The sequence below is a fragment of the Leuciscus leuciscus genome, assembly GCF_965113295.1.
Source record: "Leuciscus leuciscus genome assembly, chromosome: 3".
Classification (NCBI taxonomy): domain Eukaryota; kingdom Metazoa; phylum Chordata; class Actinopteri; order Cypriniformes; family Leuciscidae; genus Leuciscus; species Leuciscus leuciscus.
The window spans coordinates 51636727-51663546 of record NC_138727.1 but is presented as its reverse complement, the minus strand read 5'-3'; the positions used below and the strand labels follow the sequence as shown (position 1 = coordinate 51663546).

Below are 26820 nucleotides of genomic sequence, written 5' to 3'. Positions count from 1 at the left end.
TGTGTACACTAACTTGAACAGGTTAAATGCAGAGGACTAATTCAGAGTATGGGTGACCTACGTGTCGGTAAAAAATAAAAAATAAATAAAAAAAAACATCTATTCTTTTATAAAATACATGTATAATAATGACACTTTTTTATTTCCTGATCGTGATTGCTGTAATCCTCAGTTTTGTTTGACACAGCAAAGACATCTGAAGAACTTCCTGAACTGCTGTCTGACCTGGACAAGAATGAGACGAGAGGAGCTGAGTGACTGACATCAATTAACCTCTGAAACTCATGAACCACAATGGAATTTCTTTATAATTAACATGAAATAAATTGTATTTTAAGAGACTTTCAGAAGTAAACACTGATAATATTCTTCCAAATACTGTCTTTGGAGAGAGTGAAACATTTTCCCACAGAACAGGATCATATAATGGCTGAACTACTGACGACAAAATAGAAAAGAGGTTGAAAAAGCCGGGCCTAAATGTTTGAAGAAGTTTTAAAAACTTGGAGTTTGAAATCATTAATGCCATGCAGTCAGACAGACAGATCAGACCCCAGACAACATGTGGGTTTTTGATGGGCTGTCACTTGGACCCTGCAATGGGCAATTATGGCATTTACTTTAGTTGGGCTCTTGACCATTGACTCTTTAACATTAGTTTTTCTCTGGCTGCTTTAAAGGTAGGGTAGGTAATCCTGTTCAGAAACACTTTTTTTATACTGGGTGAAATGGTCCTTCCATCCTGATAGTAGTCAATACATTATGTGTTTAGAAAAAGGAATGAAAAAAATCAGACCTCTGTAGCAGCTGCAGGACAGTAAAAACTCTGACCAATCACTGCCATTCGGTGCGAATGTAAAGAACCAATCAGATGCCTTCATGTCTCGTGCCCGAGCCCCACTGCGCGCGCTGCCCGGCGTGCACTCATCACATGTCACCGTTCCCGGAAATATTCAGCTCAAAGCACCTGCATATGCAGTCAGCGAAGGCAAACAAGGCAAAAACTACTTCCTCGGACCCTGCCCGCACTCTTGAACGACCTCCTCTGCTTCGCCCTCAACCCCGGACCTGTCCTCGAGCCGACGATGCGGTGCTTTTCTCCGGACTCGGAGTGTACGTTAGTCTTCATTAGAGTCAACAATGTTTTCATCATGGAAACTCTTACATGCAAAACACCGTATATGTTATGAATATTACACGAAATTCATCTTCATCACAGTGTAACTGATGGTAATGGAAAAACGTGTATCAATGCAACCTGTTTTTAGTTTTGCCTTATAAATATAGCTTGTTACCGAATGAAACTTTACCATTATCGATATGCTAGCTTGATAGTGAGTACTAAAAGAAATCTTATTTGTTTATATTCATTGTAATAAAGTTAGGTATTTTATTACATGTGATTCTGACATGATGTCACTGTATGTACTGCGCTCCTTCCTCTCCACTCGTCTCAGGTGATAAATGCGTCTTGTTCCAGCCTGAGCGTTTGGCGTCGCGCGTTCATGTGTTTTGGGGGCGTGGCTTTGGAAGGAGCTCAGAAGGGAGGGGGTGGAGTGAATGGAAATAATGAGCTGTGTTTATTGCAGATTAAAAGGTCTACAGTCACTCGATTTTTAAATTTTCTTTTTCAGAGTACTTACATTTTAATTATGTATTGGTATATAAAGACAGTTTAAACAAATTTGGAATGTTTTTTTTTTAGAAAAATGATTACCTACCCTACCTTTAACTGTGGGTTTATAAGACACATTTGTAATGGCAAAAGGAAAATTAGGAATTTACTGTTAATTTACTGGAAAGTGTTTATTTTTTATTTTTTTATCATTATTTGACCCACTGGAATCTTTAAATAAATTATTAAATGGGGCCTAATTTTCTCCCACTGAAGCAGTGTTAAAGTTAATGAGATAATTAAGTGATAAATTAGGTGATAATAGATCATTATTGAAGACAGCTGATGATAACAAGCAGAATCACTGAAACAACAAGAACAGAAAAAAAACGAAACAAGAACTACAACTGACTTAAGAACACATACGAACTTCTGTAGATGTGTGACAGAAATAAAGTCAGTCTGGTTAGTAAAAAGTGAAGCTGGTAATGCTGTTTGTGGAGTTGTTTAATCCTCCTCTGCTGAGATCTTCACATATTTAATGTCTTCTTTTCTCTTCAGTTGATTTCATCTTGGGCCTCATTTACACTGCAGGTCTTGATGCCCAATTCTGATTTGTTGCCTATATCCTTTTTGACCGTCCGTTTACACGTTCTTTCAATTGTGACCCATGTCCGATTCATGTGTTTACACTTGACATAGGCCTACTACATGCTTAAAGGGGGTTCTTGCACAGATTATGCGAAGTTCGCCAAACATAACCATGACTTTGAGGCGGAGGAGGACGAAAAGTGCCATCATTGCAGCCTGCGTATGCTTCAGTTATTGTGTGCGAGAGAGATCTCACGATGGGATACGGGGAAAGTGCGTATATCTATACCACTAATTTTATTTCTCGTGCCATTTATACTGCAAAAATAGTTTCTGCATGCATGATACACACTGTAAACCCATTGGGTAGGATTAGGGGTGTGAAGTGTGTGGGTATTACATGCCATTAAGTGCATACCATATGCACCCGGAAACTGTGTATCATATGCACGCAACAACTATTTTTGGTGTAAATTGCACAAGAAATAAAATTTGTGCTGTAGATACGCACTTTAATGAGATAGTGGCGGGCTTTAACGAGGAGTAGTGGGTCTCAAATTTTAGGATGAGCAAACTAACCTTTGATATGTTGTGTCAACGTTTGCCTACATTCCTCTCCTACGACGACACGTGGTTTCGTCGGGCCATCCATCCCTTTGCAGATGGGCGTTGGGGTGATCTTGTCATTAAACCACAGAGCCGTAGCCTAATGCCTCAGATTCCCTTCTGCCTGTTTACATGACGGTCGCATTGGCACATATCTGATAGATATCTGGTTTATTTCCAGATATGAACGAGGCCTGAAACCGATCTCGAAATATCCGAATGCATGCGTTTTTTTTCTGTTTACACGGAACACATCCGATCTGTGTCACATATGAGCAAAAATCAGAATTGGGTCACATTTCACTGACAGTGTAAATGAGGCCTAAGGCTGTGGCTGGAAGTCAGCCGTAGTTTCTGCGCATCTCTTCTCTTTTTTTCTGTTCTTGTTGTTTCAGTGATTCTGCTTGTTATCAGCTGATGTATCACTTAATTATCTCATTAACTTCAACACTGCTTCAGTGTTAGTTTCAACACCCTGTAGTGTGGACACATATGTACACTGAGGAGTGTTAATTTAACACTGGGGATTTTGCTGTGTACATGGGGCCCATGTGGATCCGATGGAAGAATTTATATGGGCCCCATTTGGGTTGCCCAAGCAGAAACCATGTACCATGGACATGTTGGCTGGATTATTTGTTTGACATTTGGAGGCATTAACTTTATTCTCACACATAACCAGGAAGAAGAACTTATGTTAAATAGTTACGCCCACATTGAAATGTTTGCTGGGTTGTTATATGCCAGTGCTGCTTGTTTTGCCTCTTTATCAGAGAATCCAACAAAAATGGACCTAATTACAGAGAACAAAATAGAAAAAAGCTTGAGAAAGCCAGGTCTAAAAGTTTGAAGTCATTTTAAAAGCTTGGAGCTTGATATGAATGCCAATATGAATACCATGCAATCAGACAGACAGATCAGTCTGTTTAATATAGAATTTGACAGTTGGAGTTTGAATAGTTTTGACTCAATTGAACATTCCGTCACAGAAATGAAATGGAAACTCCAACATTTCTCTATAAAAGACATGGATTACCAAAATAAGAACAGTTGTAATTCAGTTCATATCTTTCATATTCAGTGGTAAATTGAGTGATGTCTGACCTCATTATTGAGGACACAATAGATCAGGAAGATGAAGGTTCCCTGTTGGGAGTTCAAAATCAGGAAGAGGATCTCCAGCTCCTTCCTGCCATTAGTGAAGAAACCCAGAATCCAGGGGCAACCAAGAACCACAAACTGAGCCAGTGTTTTAAATGTCATAACACTGCAGAGAAAGAAAGAAAATTAACAGATATTTATTTATTAAATATATGTATTATAGTGTTTGCATCTGAATGTTTGTTACTTGGTTTGTTTCATCTGTGAAACTTCAGCGTTCAGATTTTTGAGAGTTGAGTTCAGATTGATGATGATGTTGATGAAGAGAATCATGTTTAACTGGAAAGTACAAAATAATAAATAATCACCTTGTTTTCCCTTTAATACAAATTTAAATCATGAGAAATAAGAAATGTGCTTACTGCTAATATCACACAAACAGGACCCAGAAAACTCCAGATAAAACCTTTATCCATTTTAATCCAGCAACTGTTTAGAGGAAACATAATATAAGAACTAGAAGAATATCAAAACTGCTATTTCTGGTGTTGAGTGCTGAAATATTACAGATTTTAATCTTGTGGATAACTCTGAAATAGCGTGCCAAAAAAAGTAAAATGAACACTACTGTTTATATATTTATGATTTGACTATTTTTTTTTTAACAATAGCTTTTCTCTGGCTGCTGTAACTGTTTTTATTGTGGAAGAACAGTAATAGAAAACATGATCAGGTGATAAGGGCTACTTAATGATGATGTATCTATCCATCATGTAATTGTCTCGTTCACTGATCTCAATCAAAGTCAAGTTTGCGATTTAATAGGTTATGTGTTAACAATTTCACATAATTTATTACATGTAGCCCCATGACTACACAGCTAGAGTTTCAACACTGGTGTACTAATTTGAAAAAAATATGAATAACTGATCACAATTGTTTTTTGAGAAGTAACATCATCTGAATACACACAGATATCAAGAATGAGCGTTTGAATCTCAACATTGGTGACAAACTTATTGCCGCAATGCATGATGGTAGCTATGAGACTGATTCTATGGTGGCTCCTAGCATGCACTGTAAAAAACAACAAAACAAAACAAAACTGTAATAGCTCTCACAGGATTTTTTACTGTAAAATACTGTTAAATATATGGATTTTGCACTGTAAAAAACAAAACAAAACAGTGTACTTCCAACTGCTCAGTAGAGTAAAATGTTCCTTCTTCTTAAGGAATTCTGAACGACCCCAGGGTTGACATCTCTTAAAACCACAGAGACTGAGACTTTACATATAAAAATACATAAAATCATCTCAAAACAAATTCTTGATGGACTTATTATCAAACATCGCTCAACTACATAATTCTATATTGTGTCTAAAACCTATATTTTTGTTTATTATGCTTAGATCACATAGAAGCCATGTAATTGTTATAACTATTAGATGTTTGATTGAAAGTGTGTCTTATTTCCTATCAGTATGATCGTATGTTCTTAATTCAAAAGATGGCTTGGTTGAAATCTGTGTAAAATATTTAGTATTCTTATAATAGGAATGATGACTAAACTGTGGCCTCTGTACCCTATGCTAGAGCTGGAGAGTAAGGAGATCACAGATAACGCATGATTGACGATGAGAGGTGAAGAAAATGCCACCTCTCAAATAAAGACAGTGTCTAATTGGTCAGAACTCATCCAGGAGGCTGGACAAACATTTGAGTTTAAAACCTTAGGACCCAAAAAAAGTTTTGGGGAGAGTTTTTACTAAAGAAGTCATGGAGAAGCCATGATGTAGTAACGAGACGTTAATGAGTGATCGTTAAATTAATGAGTGATGGTTCGTTCAGGTCATGTCTTATAAGTGCATATAGACTTGTATTTTATCAGATGACAAAAAATGTCACGAAAGCCCAGAGCTGCCTTATTTGCTTGTAATCAAATTGACTTTCAACAACAACAACTCACTGTTCGCTGCCGTATCCTTCAGGAAGCAGCCCGACAGACACGGCTACCACAACCAGAGCAACCGTATATCCAATCACACACAGGAATCCACTGCTAAGCACCTCCCTCTTTTTGGAGCTGATCTGTGATAGGTTCTTCACACAGATGAAGAGCAGCACAGCTTCAATGAACATCCACACAAAGCCGGAGAGAAAGAGGAAGTGCAGCACACCTGATATCACGGCACACAACACCTGGAGATCATGAGAGACGGTTATGGTGATTCTCAGTGAGACTGTGCTGAGCTGTAGGGCTCCTTCATCATTCTCACCTGATGAGGGCGTATGAGGCTCAGGAACTGTTGTGTGAGCAGGAACAGAAGGTGAGCCAACAGAAGACTCAGGCAGAGGTTGATTCGAGCCACATTATTCACTCCAGGACTCCACTGACAAAGGGCAAAGGTCAACAGGGCCAAACTGAAGAACATCAGCCCCACGATCACACACACCAAATTCAACAGGTCCAGCAGTGAGTCGCTCTGAGAAAACATGTCAGAGTACATGAGTGCCAAATCTGTGCTGTTCTTCAGGGCTCACTATAAATGTTCTCGTACCTCTGATGGGCGGCTGGTTTGCATGATGAGAGCGAATGTGGACAGATGAACACAGGAACACACAGTGTAGCTGCTGTTGGTCTTTAAAACAGAACAACCATCTACAATCCACTCGCTGATATTCCAGTATACACAGGACAGAGAACCGTTGGGGTCAAACTCCTGCAGAAAGAAGAAAGAACATGCAGAAAATATAACAACACTGAAAATATGATTTTCAGATGTTCATCAGTTCTCAGGTTGGACAAAAACAAATTTCAGTCTCTCACTCTGATGTGTTTAAGGGTGAAGTTGACTGGTTTGGTGAGTTTAGTGTTGGTGGTTTTGGGAAGAGTAGCTGAGATCACAGTGGACATCATGGTTTTAATCGTGTCATTTGATGTGTTGAAGAAGTCTGGCTTCAGTAGATTCTCCATTGTGTTATAACTCATGAAAGCCACAGCAGCTGATCCTGTGTGACAGAAACAGAAGACACTTGTATTCAACACAATAAAAATCTTTGGTAAATATGGTTTAGTGATATATCTTCTAAAAATGTTTTATTAAAAATGTTGTATTAAAACACATCTCACATACTTGTTTCATTGTTGTTCTTGGCGATCCCAATGAGATCGATGTCCACAGAAGAATTTGTCGTGTCAAGTCGAGGGATTTTATCTAAGGTGACATTGGGTCCAACCATGAAGACTTCAACCTCTGATTTAGAAAATAAGAAGTTATAACTATTTCATCTAATCACTAGTTTGAACTAATCAGTTTACTTTGTACACAGCAAAATCCCCAGAGTTAAATTAAGTCAATCTGGTAATGCTGTTTGAGTTGTTTAATCCTCCTCTGATGAGATCTTGACAGATGTAATGTCCTCTTTTATCTTCAGTTGATTCATCTTAGGGTATGTTTACACGACAACGAAATGCTTAAAACTGAGAAGGGTTTCCTTTGAGTTTTCAAAACTTTGCATTTTCAGGCACCCAAAACGCTGTTGTCGTGGAAACGAACGGCCAAAACTTAAGTAAAAAACGTTTTACGTTTTTAGTTGAAAACAGTGTCGTGTAAACAGACCCTAAGGCTGTGGCTGAAGCGGGTGTTCATCACTAATGCTCAATCATCTCTTAATTAATCACTCAATTATCTCATTTACTTTAACACTTTTAACACTCTTTAGATTGGGACAATATGTACTCCGAGCAGTGTTGATTTAACACTGGGGATTTTGCTGTGTGCCTGTAACATTGTAGTAATCATGAAGACATTGATTAGCTTGTTCAGGTGTGTTTGATTAGGGTTGGAGCTAAACTCCAGGAAAGTGGATCTCGTGGTCCAGAGTTGAGAACCCCTGCTCTAGACTATATAAACTCCCTGATATCATATATAATCTCAGTTTCATCATCAATAATAGTTTCTCCACTCACCAACAGCAGCAAGAGTAAAACTGACACTGTCATTTGTGTCTGTCGGCTTCACCAATGTAGAGATGAGTTTCTCGTTGGCTTTTAACACACGGTTCCCATAGGAGGCTAGTTCAGCTAGGCTGACCGATGATGAAGACTCTAAAATCTCTCCTGAAGCGTTGAGGACCATATTCAAAATATCGGTCACATTCTAATTTATTGATCAGAAAAATACAATTACTGTACATGTAAATATTAAGAAAGCCAATTAATCAGACCTGCGATGTCAATCATGTAACTGACAATTACATTTGATTTGATTATTTTATTTTTAAAAATACACTTGAAGACTTACAGCCAAAGGAAGCTCTTGAGCTGTAATGTTCTCGATCTGCTCAAGAAGATTTTGAAGGCATTCAGTCAGACTCTGAAATCAAAATTGAGAAGACATAATTTGAGGATGTGTGAGCGATGACTTTAACCGGGTATGCTGAGTGCCTCTGAAATGAGACACAGACAGTGTTTTTGAATGAATTTCTTTAACAAATGATTCAATGACATACATTTTTTTTAAACATTTGTAGCCACCTACTGGTGTAAATGAAAATACTTTTCCAAAGGTGCTTTTCTGTATTTTGCTCGCTACCGTGGACAGTGTTTGTATCCAAACTAACAAACTTTTGTCACAGAAGTACTGTAATAAAAGTTTATGTTTGTAAAAGAAGTAATGAGAATGTGTGGTTGAAATGGACAGCTTCGTGGACAGCTTTCTCTGGGCATTAAATATTCTCCCCATATTGCACACCAATGAGAATGCAGAACAATGATGATGACAGAGAGTATAGGCTTCAAAGCTATTGTGGACCCGCTTACCCAAAACCCTCCGTAAATTACAGTGGTTTGGCAAATAAATGATTGACGGACAGTTACATATTTCCAACATTTTATTATGTAAGCTTTATGTTACTCCTCAAATAGTGTTAATTAATTAGCGAGTCCACAAACTCATTCTTTCAATTGGCTTTTGTATGTTTTCAGTATTCACAGCTTATATGGACTGAATGCCCCCATAAACCATCAGCAATTATTAGAAAAGTACATTCATATTTCAGATTACACACATATCTAAAATGCACATGTTATTGCACTGCTTCAGATTGGACCATTATTGAGCTGTGAGTCTCTACAACTTCAATTTTCAGAAACTCAACTTACGTTGCATCCTTCCAGTGGCGTTATATTTATACCTGCAATGACAGAAATCAGCAATAATATAATAAACTGCAAAACTTAGAAAAATAACTATTTTATTAAGCAGCAATTTCAGCAAGATTGTGGATTCAGCAAGATTTCAGCAGTTGTGGACTAATGGTGAGAGCAGTGTTTCCACCTTTTTAGAGTGGTGTACCTCCTTCTGCGTACCCCCTCTCTTCCACTTAGACTTCAGTCATACCTTATCCATTAAGGGACAATATTTGCCCCCCTAATTTATTTCCCAGTGCTTTTTTTTACCTTTATGAATAACTTTATAAAATAAAAAATAAAAAATTATGAAAAAGGTTCAAAAGAGCAATATGCAATGACGGTAAAAACGAAGTGATAATTTGAAATATTAAACTAAAACTGCTTAGTCACTGTCTTCTCAATGAGCGAGTCATTGAGTCATTCTTACATTCAGTAACAAAGAAAATAGCAGTATTTATACATGAATCATTGAATGACTGACTCACAATTATTTTCAAAGCTGCAGAATTGTTTACGAAACACCGGTGTGTGCTGTAGTTCTGCTGTGTCCTTCATTTGAACTATTATTTTGTTGCAAAATAGAGTAAGTACAGACAGTATTGTGTTTAAAATACACATTTGTTTGTTGACCTGTTGTATGATAATCAATGTCACGTTTGCCATCGTGTGGATATTTGGGAACAATTGCATTCTTGCTCGTTATCAACATTAAATACAACAACTCGCACAAGGTGTTTTTGTATCAAAGAAAGTTTGAGTCTTAAATCTCTCACTCTGTGTCTATATTTGTTCTTCATGTGAGTACGTACTAAATCCTCACTTTTGGTGCGTTGTCGACAAAGGTGGAAAGTCCAGGTTCAGAAAGTAAAAGTCCTCCTCAGTATTTTTTTCCAATCACCTGGATTTGTTAATTCAGCAGGAGACAGAACTAATTAGTGAAATCAGCTGCACAGCAAAAACTCTCCTGGGAGTTTATTTGGCTTCAGACTCAAGAGTGTTAAAGTTAATGAGCTAATTAAGTGATTGATTGAGTGATTGATTGAAGACACCTGATGTTAACAAGCAGAATCACCAAAGGAGAAAAATCACAATGCAGTCACTGTAGCGTCTGGACCAATCAGACACACACAAATTATTCTTTTTTTTAAATTTTTTTATGAATAATCCAGCAAACTCACTCTCCCAAAAAAGGCCTGTGAAACTTCCCCCAAAAACTAACATCCCAAATGAAGCTAACATACTGACAGAACGCGGTGTCTTGTTACAGGACACACAGAGACTGATGAGTTTTACGACCCCAAAATAAATTTCCAGAGAGCTGTGACTCTCACTTAAATTCTTGCAGAGGAAGATAAATAAACCCTGTTAATCCTATATATTCTATACATAACCACTTGAGAAATGTGTAAACATGGATCTAATTTTCCCATCTCATGATTTTCCTTTTATGTGGTTTGGCTTTTGTATTCTTGTAAACTCTATTGGGTTAATGTTTCAGACTTTGCATACTGTGGTCAACTAAAATCATATGTGTGTCATGTTTGGTCTCTATAAACTCCAATCTTCGTCCCCGTTTTGTTCATTTACATTACATTCTGCTAACTCTGTTACGCATTAGTATTATAAGCATCTTAAAGATTCTTGTGTTAAAAATCCAATCAAATTACATGTTCAAAGGCCTGCTTGAACAATAGGTCGTAAAAATTTCCCTCCAAAGGAAAATCCTCTCATTGGCTCTTACACCTCCAGAGGGTGTGACACCTTTACGCTTTAAAGATCACTGATCACAAGATCAGCTCTCTCTTAGGCCTTGTCCACACGGACAGGGGTATTTTTATAACCGTGACTTTTTTTACGCGGTTTGGCCGTTCGTCCACACGGAAACGCAGTGTCAGGTCACTGAAACCGAACATTTTTGAAAACCCCTGCCAGGGTGAGGATTTTCAGAAATGCCGGTTGCAGTGTTGTCGTGTAGACAGTAAAACCGGGGATTTTGCTTCTGATTCAGGCTTCTGATTGGCCAACGTGGCTTTACGATTAGGGTTATATCGCCGCCTGCTGGTGTGGCATGCTCTTGACAGCGCCAATTTTTTGTCTTTTTAAAATGATTTATTATTCTACATTTCTTGCATTTGCAAATTGTCCCATATTTGTAAATCACCCTGAATTTGTGTGTAAATATTTTGGGTTGTTTTTGAGCACAAAATAAAAGGATGGAAGAAAAAAAGATTATCCCATTAGATATATTTTTAATCCGGCCAATCATAACAGGCCTAGCTGAACTCATGCGTCATCCGTACAGAGCGAATGAGGGATGAATGAGAGATGAATGAGAGATGAATGAGAGATGAAAGAGAGATGAATGAGAGATGAATGATAGAAGAATGAGAGATGTATGATAGATGAATGAGGGATGAATGAGAGATGAATTTCTACATTGGTAAAGCAGATATATAGGGTATAAATAACACTATCATTGCTAACTTTTAAAAAAAACTTGTTTATTGTCGCTTATACACTCACACACATCAACATTCGGCATATGAAACACAACAATGGTGACGTGTTCTGAAAACTCCTGCAAAGACTCCTGCAAAGACTGAAGCTCTTTTATTAATGTGAGCACCTGTGTGGCCGATGCTCTTGGTCAGGTAGTGCGTAAGCTTCTGGCCATTTAGTGAAATAATTCATAGCCGTCAGCACAAACCTGTTACCCCTCTCCGAACATGGAAAAGGACCCATTACATCCACCCCCACTCTCTCCATTGGGCCTCCTACAGGGAACTGTTGCAAGGGAGCGAGGGACTGGCCAGGCGGGCCCTTGCGGGCAGTGCAACCATCACACCGCCGACAAAAATCCTCCACATCTCTCCTTACAAGCCCCCAGTAAAAACTATTTCTGACACGTTTGAGTGTTTTTGAAACCCCAAAGTGTCCAGACCCCACCATCCCGTGGGCAGTCCTTATAACCCCCTCCCGCAGCGACATGGGTAACACTACCTGCCACCTCCCCTACCCAGTGGCAGGGTCTTTCCACTCTCTCTCTAACACCCCGTCTTGCAGACACAGGTCTTGAATTTTGTCCATAAGTTTTTCGTGGACAAAGAGAGAATGGCCACTTCCTCCCACAGAGGTCGCTGTTGTGTTTGGACCCATTGGATTACTGGCTGCAGGTCCGCATCTTCCTCTTGCAGCCGCCTCCAGTCCTCTACTCCCACTGTCCCCACCATCAGACACGCCGGCGTTTCGCCATGCTTGCAAACCACAGAAGCCCCACTGGCATTTCCCTTTCCCTGGCTTCTCTTTTATCACAGTAGCGACACCCGTCAGCAAAGCATGGCCGACAAGAAAGAGCGTCTGCATTTGTATGGCCTGACCCTGGTCAGTGGACTACTCTCATATTGTATGCCTGGAGTTCCTCAATCCAGCGTGCCAGCTGGCCCTCTGGCTTTTTGAATGACATTAGCCATTGGAGAGCTGGATGATCAGTGTGTACAGTGAAAGGTAGCCCGCACAGGTAATACTTAAAGTGTCGGACTGCAAACAGCACCGCAACAAGTTCCCGTCTGGTGACACAGTATCTGCGTTCGGCCTTATTGAAAACTTTACTGTAGTAGGCCACAACTCGCTCTCCCCCAACCCCTGTCTAAGAGAGAACCGCCCCCATACCCACATTGCTGGTGTCCGTGTCAAGAATGAAGGGCAGTGCGAGGTCAGGGGGGACCAGTACAGGGGCTGTGACCAGAGCAGTTTTGACACTCCTCAGTCCAAGCAAAGGACTTGTCCTTCTTCAGCAGGCGTAAAAGTGGGTCCACGATGCTGGATAAACCCTGCACAAACCTCCTGTAATATGAGGCCAACCCTAAAAAACGTTTGAGCTTCTGTGAGGTTGTAGGAGTGGGCCAGTTGCTTACCGCCTGCACCTTCTCTTCCATCGAAATGACATTTCTCCGGGTGCAGTTTCAAGCCAGACTCGATTGTGCGAACCAGCACACGCCTGAGTGCCTCCAACGAGGTCTGAAATGAATTGCCATGGACCAGGATTTCATCCAGGTACAAAATATACTCTGACCGCGGAATACCCGATAACACCCTGTCCATTAACCTGGCAAAAGTGGCTGGTGCATTGCAAAGGCCAAAGCAGAGATCCCTGAACTGCCATAGCCCCCTGCTCGTACAAAAAGCAGTTTTCGGTCTGGCATCGGGAGAAAGTGGTACCTGCCAGTAACCAGTGGGCAGGTCCAGTGAAGTGAACCATGACGACCCGGTTACGAGGTCCAGTGACTCATCCACACGAGGGATGGGGTATGAGTCCTTCCTGGTGACCTCATTAAGGTGCCTATAGTCAACGCAAAACCTCCACTGCCCCACCTTCTTGGGCACCATGACCACCGGTGCGGCCAACGCACTCTCGGACGGCCCAATAATCCCCGCTCGCTGCATGTCTAACAAGGCCTTATCAGCAGCGTCCTGACGGGCAAAAGGGAGCCTCCGGGGCCGCAGCCTAATGGGCATGGCATCACCAGTCTCAATTTCGTGCTGCACCAGGTGTGTTCGCCCCAAATCTCCTTCCCCAAATGTAAAACAATGTTGGAAATCAACCAACAAATCCCAAAACTGCTCCCCCTGACTCTCATCCAAGCCCTCACAATTCTTATGCCACAACTCCTTCAAAGCACACAACCCCTCCCCCTCCTCGAGAGACAGAAATGGAATGCCGGTTGCCTGCTCATACCTGCTGGGGAGGTTCGAGGCTGGCTCTAAAGGGGACTGTGTGGCCACCCCGGGGAAGAGGTCAGCTGGGGTGTTGTGTAAGGGGGTGGAATAAACATCTACCTGCGGTGGACTGACGACAGCGCTGGGGTGGGTTCGTGAGTGCAGTGTGTGGTGCTCCAAACTAGGGTCCTCAGGTGCAGCTGCTGCATCCAGCAGACCTGTAAAAGACATATCAACGTTCCTTTCAGTGGACATGACAACCTCAGGACCCCCTTCAAAATGGAGCAGGCCATCTCTCAGGTCTAACTGGCAACCTGCACTTCTAAGGAAGTCCAGGCCAAGAATACAAGGGTCCTGAACTGCAGCTACCCACACTGAATGACGTAACGTCTTTCCCCCTACAGTCGGCCCCACCACACCTTTACCCTTCATTGGCGCCAGTTCACCTGTCACTGTGCGTTGACGGACAGTGGTGGGTTCCAGACTGGCATTGGCAGGAACTACCTCCGGTCTTATAACTGTCACAGTTGATCCTGTATCCACCAATGCTAAACATGGAACCCCCTCCACCAAAATTGGCACGACAAAAATCACAAACACATGTCCGTCCCACCACAATCACAGGCTCCTTTAGCTCACATTCACCCTTCCCCAACAGTCCTTGATCGTCTTCCCTCTGTCCATCTCTTGAACTCCTGCTGGTGATGACTCATATTGGGGATGAGTGTTGGGGGTCCGCATGGCCCCGATCATGCGGACCCCGTCCCATTTCCCTGGTTACTGGCCAGTTTAGGACACTGACGAACTAAATGTCCAGTCTGCCCGCAGCCCCAACAAATCCTCGGTCGTGTGCAAGGACGTTGATCAGGTTGCAGCGCCACAGCGCAAATTAATTCAGTAATCTCAGAAACCCAGGCTGGCCTTTCGCTTAGCCCCTCCCCCACGTCAGTAGACCTCACTGACACAGATGTGCGCTGTCTCTCGTCCGGCACGCAAGTTCCCCAAACAATCTCCCTCTCCAAAGCCATCTCCAAGGCATCCTGCAGGGTTTGAGGGTGGCCTAGTTGTGTCTGTCTACGGAGCTCCACAGGGGTAAGGGCCTATATGAATTGGTCTCTCGCAAGCTCCCCTTGAACTGACGGTGGCATGTGGGCATATGCTCGCCGAGTCAAATTTTCAATATCATTAGCCAGGACTCTCAGTTGCTCTCCTGGCTGCCTGCGTCTATTACTCAGTTCAGAACGCAGGAGCCCTGGCTGCTCAAATTGCCAAAAACGCCGTCTCAGTGCCCCGACAAGTGCATTATAATTGTGTCTATTTTCAGGGATAAGCAGTAACAAACAGTTCAGAGCATCATCTGTAAGACACATAGCCAATTCAAGAGCTTTGCGGTCCTCTGGCCAGTTTGCAGCATGAGCCATCATTTTAAACTGTGCATGAAAAGCTTCCCAATCCGCTTTACCTGAGAATTTGGGGGTCTTTACTGCCACTGTAGCCGTGGCAGCGCGGGCGCCGCCATGTTCATTCACGTTGGAAAGCAGCGCAGTTCTGTGGGCGCCGCCATGTCTGTTTCTGTCCGAAGACAGCGTGGTTCTGTGAGTGCCGTCATGTCTGTTTACATCGGCAACCAGCAAGGCAACCGTGGGCGCCGCCATGTTTGTTTGTTGTACTCGTGAAAGTTCGCCGGTACTCGGCAACACTCGGCTCCGGCAACGAAAGCCCGGCGTCTGCAGCCATTCTCCTAGTAGCCTCCCTCACACGAGCCTTGTGTGATTCCAGAAAGTCTTCCTCTGTTGCGAATTGATCGGAAGTCAATGTCGAAGCGCCTAGAGCCTCAAGAAACATTCGGCTTGCTTCTGGCTCGGACTTAATCTTTTCTTTAGTCTACTTCCGCATCGCGTTTAAGGGACACTAACGAGAGCAATCTCGTATACTAACTGGATTCAAACAGTTCACTTCTGACACCAGTGTAGCGATCGGAGAAAATTATAGACTCACTTTATAGTTCCAAGGCTCTTTTATTAACGTGAGCACCTGTGTGGCCGATGCTCTTGCCTCACAACAGAACAGCGAACACAAATCTTCTGGAACTTCCTCTTGTACAACCCCGCCCCTGCATAACTGCGCAGGCTCGTTCATCAGAAGAACAGCCCACGCCTTAAAGTCCCACAAAACCAGAACACATAACACATGAAAGAAAATACATGCATCTAGATTGCACCTGATATTGAACATAAACAGTCTTTAGACTTGCTACACTATTTTCCCATATGTATTCTCACGTTATTTCATCTGACTCCATAAATTAAAAGGTTTTAATGATATCTGTGCATCATTAAATGTAAGCGAATGTTTGACTATTCCTTTTGACTCTTTAATGAAAATAATGCCAAAGTCGGTTAGAATAATCAAATGTAAGATATTTGTATTTGTAGTGATTCGTCAATTTAGCTCAAAGGAATTATTAATTAATTTATAGGGAATTCGAAAGAGTCACTTATTACAACCGAGCAAATGACTCGTTCGCGGTTCATTTGAACTGGCTGTAACTATCAACTCTGCAACGGATATAAATATCCGAACTATAGTGAAACACCATAGTTAGCAACGTAACTTAGATCAGAAGTTTAAGACATTAAATTCGTAAGCACATAACACAAGTAATACTTCTCTTTAACCCCCTGAGGTCTACGGTATCGCCGGCGATACCAGCTCGCTTTTTTTTTATTAGTGTAAAAGAAACTCATAAATACTCTGTTGACTTTGATTTTCCATAGGAGTTTCATACATCAATCGATTCTGTTAAATGTGTATTATTTTTGTGTATACTCACAATAAAAACAAAGTGTTGTGCTTTTTGCCAAATAAAGAAAAATAAACACGAAGCGAGTTCTGCCTTCTCTCTGCCAGTGAAGTCCATTCTGAAACGCGTCCGAAAATTAACAATAACTCAGCGAATACTCAGTCAAACAGACATACAGGCACACAGGCATGAAGCTTGAATTATCTTCTTTTAAATGAAGTAATTTATATAAAAAGCTAATATTCTCATCTTGTGAAATCTGTATTAAAAGAGAGCGATTCCAGTCGAGCTCATCTCATCTCATTACGTTATAATCGGCCCCGCCCACGGAGAGCGCGCGCTATTCAAACGCAAATGGCTGAGGCAATCCTGTGAACGCCCCCATCAGCTCGAGAAAACACACAAGTTTATTTAGATCATTGTTTACACCGTCTTGCAGCGCTGTGAGGAATAATACTAATGGAAAATGTCCCTCAGAAGTGCGGGTATATCGAGGAGCGAGCTGAGGAATACTAGTAAGTTTTTTCCTTCTCACGTGAATTTCTTCACGTGGGTTTCTGTTTATGAATGAATGAACGGCAGAGATGCGCGCTGTTTACCACAGCTGGCAAAGACAGTTTAAATTTAAATCGCGTGTGTGAATGAATGATGATGTTTTAGCAAACTGCATTGCTATACTGAGATAAGTAAACATCGACTGAATGTTGAAATAAAATGTAGGCTATTTGTATAAGCAACGTATTAAACTGCAAATTAACAATATGCCCTAATATTTCATGAAAACAACGTTACAGTCAGACGAAATATGAAAGACAACATTTTGTTGACTAGATTTGGGTACAGTTTTTACTGTAGAATATACTGCCACATCAAATAAGCTTTTGTTTAGCAATTTCTATATATAAAATACTATTTTTGTCAAAAATAAAGTCATCAACTAAGATGTTAGCTGTGCCAATGTTGGTTATATTCAAACTAATGAATACATAGATAAAATGTAGGCCTATAGGCCTAATCATTTTTTTTACAAAGAAAGAGTACACTTGAAATATTGTTGAAATTGTAATTATTGTTGTAATTGTAACCGTTTTAATAAAATAGCAAAACATATTTACAAGATAGATGTAAGCAAAATCTTAAATGGTCAATATAAGTCTTCTTCTAAATATATCTTTTGTCATTGCATTGTGGCTCAGTCAGTGTCACACCTGAGTGAATGGCTAATTATGCAGAGTGGGTGTATTCTAAGGTGTAAACCACTCCTCGTTCACGCCCCCTCGCATATTGGCTTTCCAAGCAAAACCTGTTTTACATCAATTTAAATCAATGTATGGTTTTATGTGAACGATAAAGCAAGACTATTTTCACATAATTTTGAAGAAAAAACTATAGGCGAGGACATCCATTAGTCAAAAGTCTTATTGCCACATATTTAGTATGTGTTTTGTGGCCTTATTTCAAAAACTTTAATTTTTAGTTTTTTCGATAACCACGCATAAACATTATTCTCTCAAAAATGAAAACATGTACATACATGTGGCTCACATATTATTGTAGTCCTGTTTGTGCTATATAGAGTGAATTTACACCTTTGCCATTAATATGTTTATAAGCAACTGAAAAAAGCACAAATGTCAGAGCATGTCAGAACACCCCCAGGGCCCAAAAAAACGCTCAGACTCCAGAGGGTTAAAATACAAACAAGACTTTATTGATTATTCTAACACATAAAACTAATATCTAACACAAACACACGCACACACATTCATACGAGTTGCAGAAAGAAAGAGAGTGAGGAAAGAATAATTTTAAGAGTGAGATGATGAAATCCCAAGTTTCTATATGCACTTATAAGACATGACCTGGAACGAACCATCAATCATTAATTTAAACCTTCTATCGTTTCTTAGACAGGTTATTACATTTATATCAATACACCAGTTCAGCTTAAGAGTCTGGAGGCAGTACTTGCTTGTCTTTGCTTTGGGGATTCCCTTTGTCTGTAAAAAGGGGTTTCCCGAGTTCGTTGGCTGGTATCCTCGTGCCTGATGTCTGGGGCGGCCAGTCACGTGGTGTGCTGGCGGATGAATTAAAGTCTTTGTTAAAGCTGGCTTTGCAGAAGAAACGTGGACCGAAATCTTGCCGCAAAACTTAACTTAGAACCGAGACTCACAACGGAAAAGAAAGGAAACTAAGAAAAGAAAGGAAATTGAGACGAGAGTAGATGATGGCTTGAATGAAGTTGTTTAACCCATGTTCTTCTGATCTTGATTTGGGTTCTTTCTTCTGCGCGTTTACATGGTTACTTGTCTGTCTGGTCTCTTCTCCCTTCGCGCACTTTTCTAACCTTGTTGAGAACTCTTCTAAGAGTCTAAGAATTTAAACTCACATGTTTGTCCAGCCTCCTGGATCAGTTCTAATCAATTAGACACTGTCTTTATTTAGGAGGTGGCATTCTTTTCAGTTCTGATCGTAAATCATGCTTATCTGTGCTCTCCTTACTCTCTAAGCTCTAGCAGAGAGGAAATAGGCCACAGTTTAGACATTATTACTATTATAAGAATACGAAACATTTTACACAGATTTCAATCAAGCCATCTTTTGAATTAAGAACATACGATCATGCTGACAGGAAGCACGACACACTTTCATCCAAACATCTAACAGTTATAACCATTAAATTACTTATATGGGATCTAAGCATATTAGACACACACATATTGTAGAAACAATATAAGAATTGTGTAGTTGCATGATGTTTGATTATAAGTCCATCGAGAATTGTTCTGGGATGATTTTATGTATAGTTATAGTCAAAGTCTCAGTCTCTTTGGTTTGAAGTGATTTTAAAACTCTGGTTCATTCAGAAGTCCTTAAGGAGACTGGGGTCTGTTTTGTGTCTGTGTGGAGTCCAGCAGCTTCTCTGCTGTTATCTTGATTGAGCACTGAGCTGTGCCATCTCTGAGCCAATCATTCTTTTCCAAGCTATCTCACATTGACAAGTTCTTACTTTAGTTTGGCTCATCTTCTTTGAAGCTTGCATGGCCGTAAAGTTCTTAGCTGGGGGGTTTCGTTGGTTAGGTAGACTGGCAGGAGCTGGGATGGGTGATTTGGGGCTTGGAATGTTTAGTTCTGTGTGGAGTTACGTTTTAACAAATCACCTGGAAGATTCATTTGTGTTTTGGTTCGCACTCAATCCTACAAAATGTAACAATTTATTATGTCAGGTAAATGTATCATGCCAATTTCATCGATACAAAACATCAAATGCTCTGGAATAAAGAGAAGAGATGCGAACCCAACATTATACATGAAGCTGAGAGTCTTACTCTCAGCCTCACGGGCTGATTTGAGCTACAGAAAGGCCCCAATCTTCTCGTTGCATTCCATTATATAGACAGAACCTCTTTCACATGGAAACATGTGCTAACAATGGAAATTTGCATTCAGAGGTTACACCTTTTGGGGGTGGGAGACCATTTGCCAGGAGACCACCTTTGTGTGCCAGTTATCCCTAAACTCTTAAAAACCTTATTACCTTTTGTTTGACTTATTTGGAAATGAGACATTTGTACCAGTCGCACTGAGACATTTCAAATTATACCAAAATGTACAATACTCAATGATAATCATTCACATTAAACCATACATTTTCTCGGGTGAATTCAGGTGATCTGAGCATGAGAGAGAGGGGGTGAGGGATGAGGGAATGAAATGTAGATTAGGATGACTCGGAGGTGAGACTTTTGTCTCAAATGGTGAGTTCCAATGGTAATTTCCAGTAAGATCCTGTCTTATCAGGGTCTGGTCGCTCCTTAACCAGATTGTCCGGAATTTTATAATTTCTCAAGTCTTACAAGCGTCACAAGCACAACTAAAGTAAACGCTGTTGGTGATCAATGGTAACGTCAAACGAAACAAACATTCATCAACATCTAAACCTCTGTTAATTCTCAATAAGATCTTCTGTAGACGTGTGACAGAAATAAAGTCAGTCTGGTTAGTAATAAGTGAAGCTGGTAATGCTGTTTGTGGAGCTGTTTAATCAGATCTTCAGAGAGTTAATGTATTTTATCTTCAGTTCATCTAAGGCTGTGGCTGAAAAGTTGTAGTTTGTGTTCTTATTTCTCTCTCTTTCAGTGCTTGTTCCCAGATAGCAACATTGTTTCGGCCCAGATCCGGCCCACATCTGGCACTTGTGGAATGCGGATCTGGCCCACATGCAGCGTGGAATGACGACACTTGGGCGGACCGCTCCTGTTTGCCTGATCTGGGCCACAAGCAGGCCATACACAGCAAAATCCCCAGTGTTAAATGAACACTCTCAGTGTTTATATGAGTCCACACTCAGAGTGTTATAAGTAACACTGAAGCAGTGTTGAAGTTAATGAGATATTTAAGTGATTAATTGAGTGATGATTGAGCATTATTGAAGACATCTGATGTTAACAAGCAGAATCACTGAAGGAGAAAATTCATTTTTAAAATGGTCACCATTATGGTGATTGGTATTTAGTTTAGTTGGACTCTTGACCCTTACTTTTTAACTTTAGATTTTGTTTGGCTGCTGTAATTCAGTTATAACAGCTAGATGAACAAAGAGCAAATGTGATCTGATGGTGTTAGATGTGTTTTAACACAATCATTAGTTGGCCTGAATCACTGAACTCATTGAGAGTCTCATTTCTGAGTTAAGTTTACCTTATGGATTATAGCAGCACTGTCCTTGTTGAGCATGCCATTTTTAGCATTTTCAATGAAATCCAAATGATCAAATCAATTACAAAAAAACAAAAACAAAAAAAAAACTAAAAAAAACGTACTAAAGAGTGTCCTTTTTAGGCACACACAGACATCAAGAATTAACGTTTGAATCTCAACAATGGTGACAAACAGATCACCTCTGATCATAAGCTCATTATTTATTCATGCAACAATGTATGATGGGAGCCATGAATGAGTTTTTATTGGTGGTACCCAGAATGCACTGCAACATGCTTTATTATTGTCACCATTGTTGAGGTTCACAGGCTGATTCTTGATGTCTGTGTCCAAAAAAAAACTAAAAAAAAGTTTGAATGTGAACAAGTTTTAGGAAATTCTTTGGATTACTTTGTAAAAGTAAAAAATATTATGCTTTTCAAGGACAGTGCTGCTATAATTAATAAAGTATATCTAACTCAGAATTTGGCCTCTATATGAGTTCAGTGATTCAGGTTAAATGATTGTGAAATAATGATTATATTAAATCACAATCAACACCATCATATCACCTTTTCGCTTTGTTCATCTGGCTGTTATAACTTAGTTACAGCAGGCAAACAAAATCTAAAGTTAATGAATTAAGGGTCAACAGTCCAACTGAAGCCAACACTGATCACCATAATGGTAACTTTAAAAAAATGAGATTTTCTCCTTCAGTGATTCTGCTTGTTAACATCAGGTGTCTGCAATAATGCTCAATCATCACTCAATCAATCACTTAATTATCTCATTAACGTTAACACTGCTTCAGTGTTACTTATAACACTCTGAGTGTGGACTCATATAAACACTGAGAATGTTAATTTTGCTGTGTAGCAATGCCACATGTCAGCCAAAAGCAAAGAAATAAACCAGAACTGAACCTTATCTGAGCCACAAAATCTGTGTATATTAAATATGGAGTCATCTCAGCCTTAATAAGCCTGTTAAGAAGCAGAATCACAGAAGGAAAGAAGAGAACAGAAAAAGAGACGAGCAGAAACACAAGACCTACAACTGACTTCAGCCACAGCCTTAGATGAAATCAACTGAAGAAAAAAGAAGACATTAAATCTGTGAAGATCTCAGCAGAGGAGGATTAAACAACAGTGTGTTTGTCAAACACATTTCCAGTAAAGAAAGCTAAAGTAAAATGAGATCAGGTGATGATGGTTACCTGTTGATGTTTTTTTAATCATCATGAAATAGACTGATGCACTGATGTTTTTGGAATCTAACAATTGTGTTGCTCCATTAATATATTCACATCACAATCCCTGTGTTACTGCAGCATGATCCAGCAATATTATAACAATCAGCTAGAAGACTTTAACAAACATGAGCACGAAAAAGTCAGTTGAATATGACACACACAGACATCACCAATCAGCGTATGAATCTCAACAATGGTGACAATCAAAAGTACCTCGCAGAAACAATGTTGCTATCTGGGAGCAGGAGTTTGAATGATTGAAAGAATGTTTCAGGAACATCACACTAACCTTTAAATAAAATTTTGGACATTTGATAAATGTATAAATGGAATTTTTTTTTACGTTCCCAGAACCAACACTGAATATTTGGAGAACGTTCTTGTAACTAAACTCTGTTTGGTGGGAAGCTTTGTCTCTTACAACAGCTGACTTTTTTATTTAATTATAGTGGTGCAGTAAATATTTCATTCTTCTGACACACGCACACATCTATCTAATGGTACAGAGTGGCGTTTCCTAAAAGCATTGTAAGTCTAAGTTGATCATAGAGACCATTGTGTCAGTTGTTCTACGATCAACTTATGCTTACGATGATTTTGGGAAATGCAGCCCTGATCTGTAGCCTACATACATTAGAAAACACTCAGAAAATAAGCCAATAGAGACACAGTGTGTAACATTACCAGGTGAGATGGTCACTGGTGTGACAGTTGTAGGGCTGGTGTTAATGCTGCCAGTGTCTGAAAGTTTGGATGAATAGTGATTAATGAACAGAAACACAAATATATGGATGTGTAGAAAGAGCTAATGTGAATATAATTACCTGCACAGTATGCTGAACAGTAGTAACCAGTCGGTCTAACCAGCTCATAGACATAATAATTGCCTGGACAGGCTTTGACTTTAATGGGAAAAGACCCGTAACAGCAGCAGTAATTGACAGCGTAACCGCAGACATCTCGAGTGACGACTCCATCTGTTACTGTTGGGTGTCCACCACGTATCCACAGTGAGATAAAATTAGTGCCACTGCTGGACTGAGCAACACATGTGTCTGGGATATGAGCGCTAGTGTTGTTAATGTAGAGACGATACCAGCCGCTCCAGGAGACACACGCGTCACAGTTTCTGACTGAAGCATCTGTATTATTGATGGATCTCCATGGATTGTCCAGCTCAGTGTAGTTGTAGCAGGGGTCAGAGAGATTAGCTGTTATGAAAATATATTAAGAAATTAACAAGTTTCTGAAAAACATGTTTTATTACAAAATGTAACCAAAAGTGGAGCTTTAGACATTACTTTTTTTCTTCTTCTTCTTCTTTTTCTAATTCGGAGCGATTCATTTCAATCCACAATATTTTTTTCAAATGTATTTATAGGATTATTTAAACATCAACACGTTACATACCAGTATAATCATGTACATATTATTATTACTATTTTTTTAAGATTTTATTTCCAGTTTCTTGGTCTAAAAATGACCATTTCAAAATTACCATTGCCAGGTTTTCAGCGGGAATCCATAAACTAATATTAAAGTAACAATCTGACATTCAGTTTCCTCAATATTTTATATGCAAATAATGAAAAAACAAAACAAATGAACGATTGAATAAACGAGTGAAATGTATCAGTGGTTTGATCGGGTCTGACTCTAAACTAGCACTATTGAGAGAGAGACAGAGATCTGTCGTTCACTCAGTGACAGTCAGTGTTTGAACTGAGAAGAGATCAGACACGAGGTGTTCAGAAAAGTGTCCACTAAAGCTCAGGATGGACAGATTCGACACATGCGCACTCCGACTGCACCAGTCCTATACGCTGATTTCACGCAGCCGTTATTTTGAAATCGAAAGCGAGGCTCCGGTGGGAAGAAAACCGGAAGTGTCGCCTTTAATCACAGGAGAGTCGTGAATGCGATGGCGTATTGTTGTGTTTAATGTATAAAATGAGTTATTCTAAAACTGTCCATATATTTCTTTAATACTTCAGACTATATACAGTGAAATTCATTTATAAATAAAATATTTTTTATATATATATAATTCAGAGTAAAAAAAGAAGCAGGAATGAACTATATACATATCCTATATTGGATATTAACATCCAATAGTGTAAATCGCTGCAGCAGCTTCAGGTTGGTAATCCAAGGCATTGTTGTTTATCTTTACTTCCGGGGTTCTTCCCACCGGAGCCTCACTTTCGATTTCAAAATGGCGGCTGCGTGAAATCAGCGTATAGAGGGCAGTATAGTCGTGACTCGTGTCAGCTACAGGACCTCTTCTCTGAAGGACAAAGAAGAAGAAAAGCTTTGTGTTCCACTTCCGAAGATACACAACCTCAAAGCGACTGCTCATGTTCCACTGTGTGTGTGTGTGTGCTGTGCTCTCCGCTGTGTGTGTGCACTACGCTGTGTGTGCTCTCCGCTGTGTGTGTGTGTGTGTGTGTGTGTGTGTGTGCGCTCTCCTCTGTGTGTGCGTGCTCTCCGCTGTGTGTGTGTGCTCTCCGCTGTGTGTGTGTGCTCTCCGCTGTGTGTGTGTGCTCTCTGCTGTGTGTGTGTGTGTGTGTGCTCTCTGCTGTGTGTGTGTGCTCTCTGCTGTGTATGTGCTCTCTGCTGTGTATGTGTGCTCTCTGCTGTGTGTGTGTGTGTGCTCTCTGCTGTGTGTGTGTGTGTGTGCTCTCCGCTGTGTGTGTGTGTGAGAGAGTGTGTGTGTGTGTGTGTTCTCCGCTGTTTGTGTGTGTGTGCTCTCCTCTGTGTGTGTGCTCTCCTCTGTGTGTGTGCTCTCCGCTGTGTGTGTGTGTGCTCTCTGCTGTGTATGTGTGTGTGTGTGTGTGTGTGTGTGTGTGTGGGTGTGTGTGTGTGGGTGGGTGGGTGCTCTCCGCTGTGTGTGTGTGTGTGTGTGTATGTGTGTGTGCGCTCTCTGCTGTGTGTGTGTGCTCTCCTCTGTGTGTGTGCGTGCTCTCCGCTGTGTGTGCTGTGCTCTCCGCTGTGTATGTGTGTGTGTGCTCTCCGCATTGTGTGTGTGTGTGTGTGCTCTCCGCATTGTGTGTGTGTGTGTGTGTGTGCTCTCCGCTGTGTGTGTGTGTGTGTGCTCTCCGCTGTGTGTGTGTGTGTGTGTGTGTGTGTGTGAGTGTGTGTGTGTGCTCTCCTCTGTGTGTGTGCTCTCCGCTGTGTGTGTGTGTGTGTGTGTGTGTGTGTGTGTGTGTGTGTGTGTGTGTGTGTGTGTTTGTGTGTGTGTGTGTGTGCTCTCCGCGGTGTGTGTGCTCTCCGCTGTGTGTGTGCTCTCCTCTGTGTGTGTGTGCTTGTGTGTGCTCTCCGCTGTGTGCACAGCAAACTCCCCAGTGTTAAATTAACACTCCTCAGTGTACATATGTGTCCACACTACAGGGTGTTAAAATTAACACTGAAGTAGTGTTGAGGTTAATGAGATAATTAAGTGATTAATTAAGTGATGATTGGCCATTAGTGGTGACACCTAATGTTAATAAGAATCATTGAAGGAAAGCAAACAAGAAGAACAGAAAAAAGAGAAACACAAGAACTACTGACTTCGAGCCATTACACATTATTGCACTTATTATTTTACCAGTTTGACTTTATTTCTGTCATACATCTACACACGTTTTTATTTAGATTTAACAGAAGTTTAGATGGTAATGTTTTATGGAATGTTTCGTTTCATGTCACCATTATGGTGATCAGTGTGTGCTTTAGTTGGGCTCTTGACCCTTTCCTTTTTAACATTTGTATTTCTCTGGTTACTCCAACTCTGTGTTTATAAAGCACATTTGTTGTGGCAAGAGAAACTATGACCTGAGCTGTGTTTCCCGAAAGTATTGTAAGCCTAATTTGTTCGTACAGACCATTTGTTGCAGTTGATCTACGATCAAGTTATGCTTAAGATGCTTTTAGAAAACGAAGCTCAGGTCATGATGTTTATGTTCCGATGCTGACATACAATCTCGTAATGGCCTGATTCACTGAACCAGCATTATTAACTGATTTTACAAATGTTTTATTCTTGTGCATTACAGTAGCTAATTCTAGCAGTGCTTAAAAACACTGAACATTTTAAAATCACACACAGACATCAAGAATCTACATATGAATCTCAACAATGGTGACAATCACACAAATGCTTCATGTTGCAGTGCATGATGGGAGCCACCAATCAAAACGCATCCATGGCTCACATCATGCATTGCAGCATGAATAAATTATGCAGCTGAATTG

The 26820-nt window shown here is 40.4% G+C and overlaps 2 protein-coding genes and 1 long non-coding RNA gene across 3 annotated transcripts in view; 1 reads left to right on the top strand and 2 right to left on the bottom strand.

Annotated features, from left to right (window-relative positions):
* Positions 1 to 26820, top strand: part of LOC309494003 — a 195783-nt gene that overhangs the window by 13072 nt on the left and 155891 nt on the right. The window lies entirely within an intron of this gene.
* Positions 1 to 26820, bottom strand: part of LOC309493630 (uncharacterized protein) — a 456302-nt gene that overhangs the window by 297226 nt on the left and 132256 nt on the right. The window contains exons 10-11 of the mRNA XM_082162775.1: positions 23409 to 23795; positions 23269 to 23325 (exon numbers count right to left, since the gene is read on the bottom strand). Of these exons, the coding sequence (XP_082018901.1) occupies positions 23269 to 23325; positions 23409 to 23795 (444 nt within the window). The remainder of the gene's footprint in view (positions 1 to 23268; positions 23326 to 23408; positions 23796 to 26820) is intronic.
* LOC309494705 (adhesion G protein-coupled receptor E3-like) lies at positions 169 to 8418 on the bottom strand (the record flags this gene model as incomplete). The annotated part of the gene is made up of 11 exons (XM_082164117.1): positions 8220 to 8418; positions 7886 to 8075; positions 7050 to 7169; positions 6743 to 6924; positions 6474 to 6635; positions 6192 to 6398; positions 5882 to 6114; positions 4336 to 4402; positions 4161 to 4252; positions 3917 to 4079; positions 169 to 225 (listed from the first exon to the last, which is right to left on the bottom strand). Exons 2-11 carry the CDS (start codon positions 8052 to 8054, stop codon positions 169 to 171), a joined length of 1452 nt encoding a protein of 483 aa, XP_082020243.1. The 5' UTR covers positions 8055 to 8075; positions 8220 to 8418.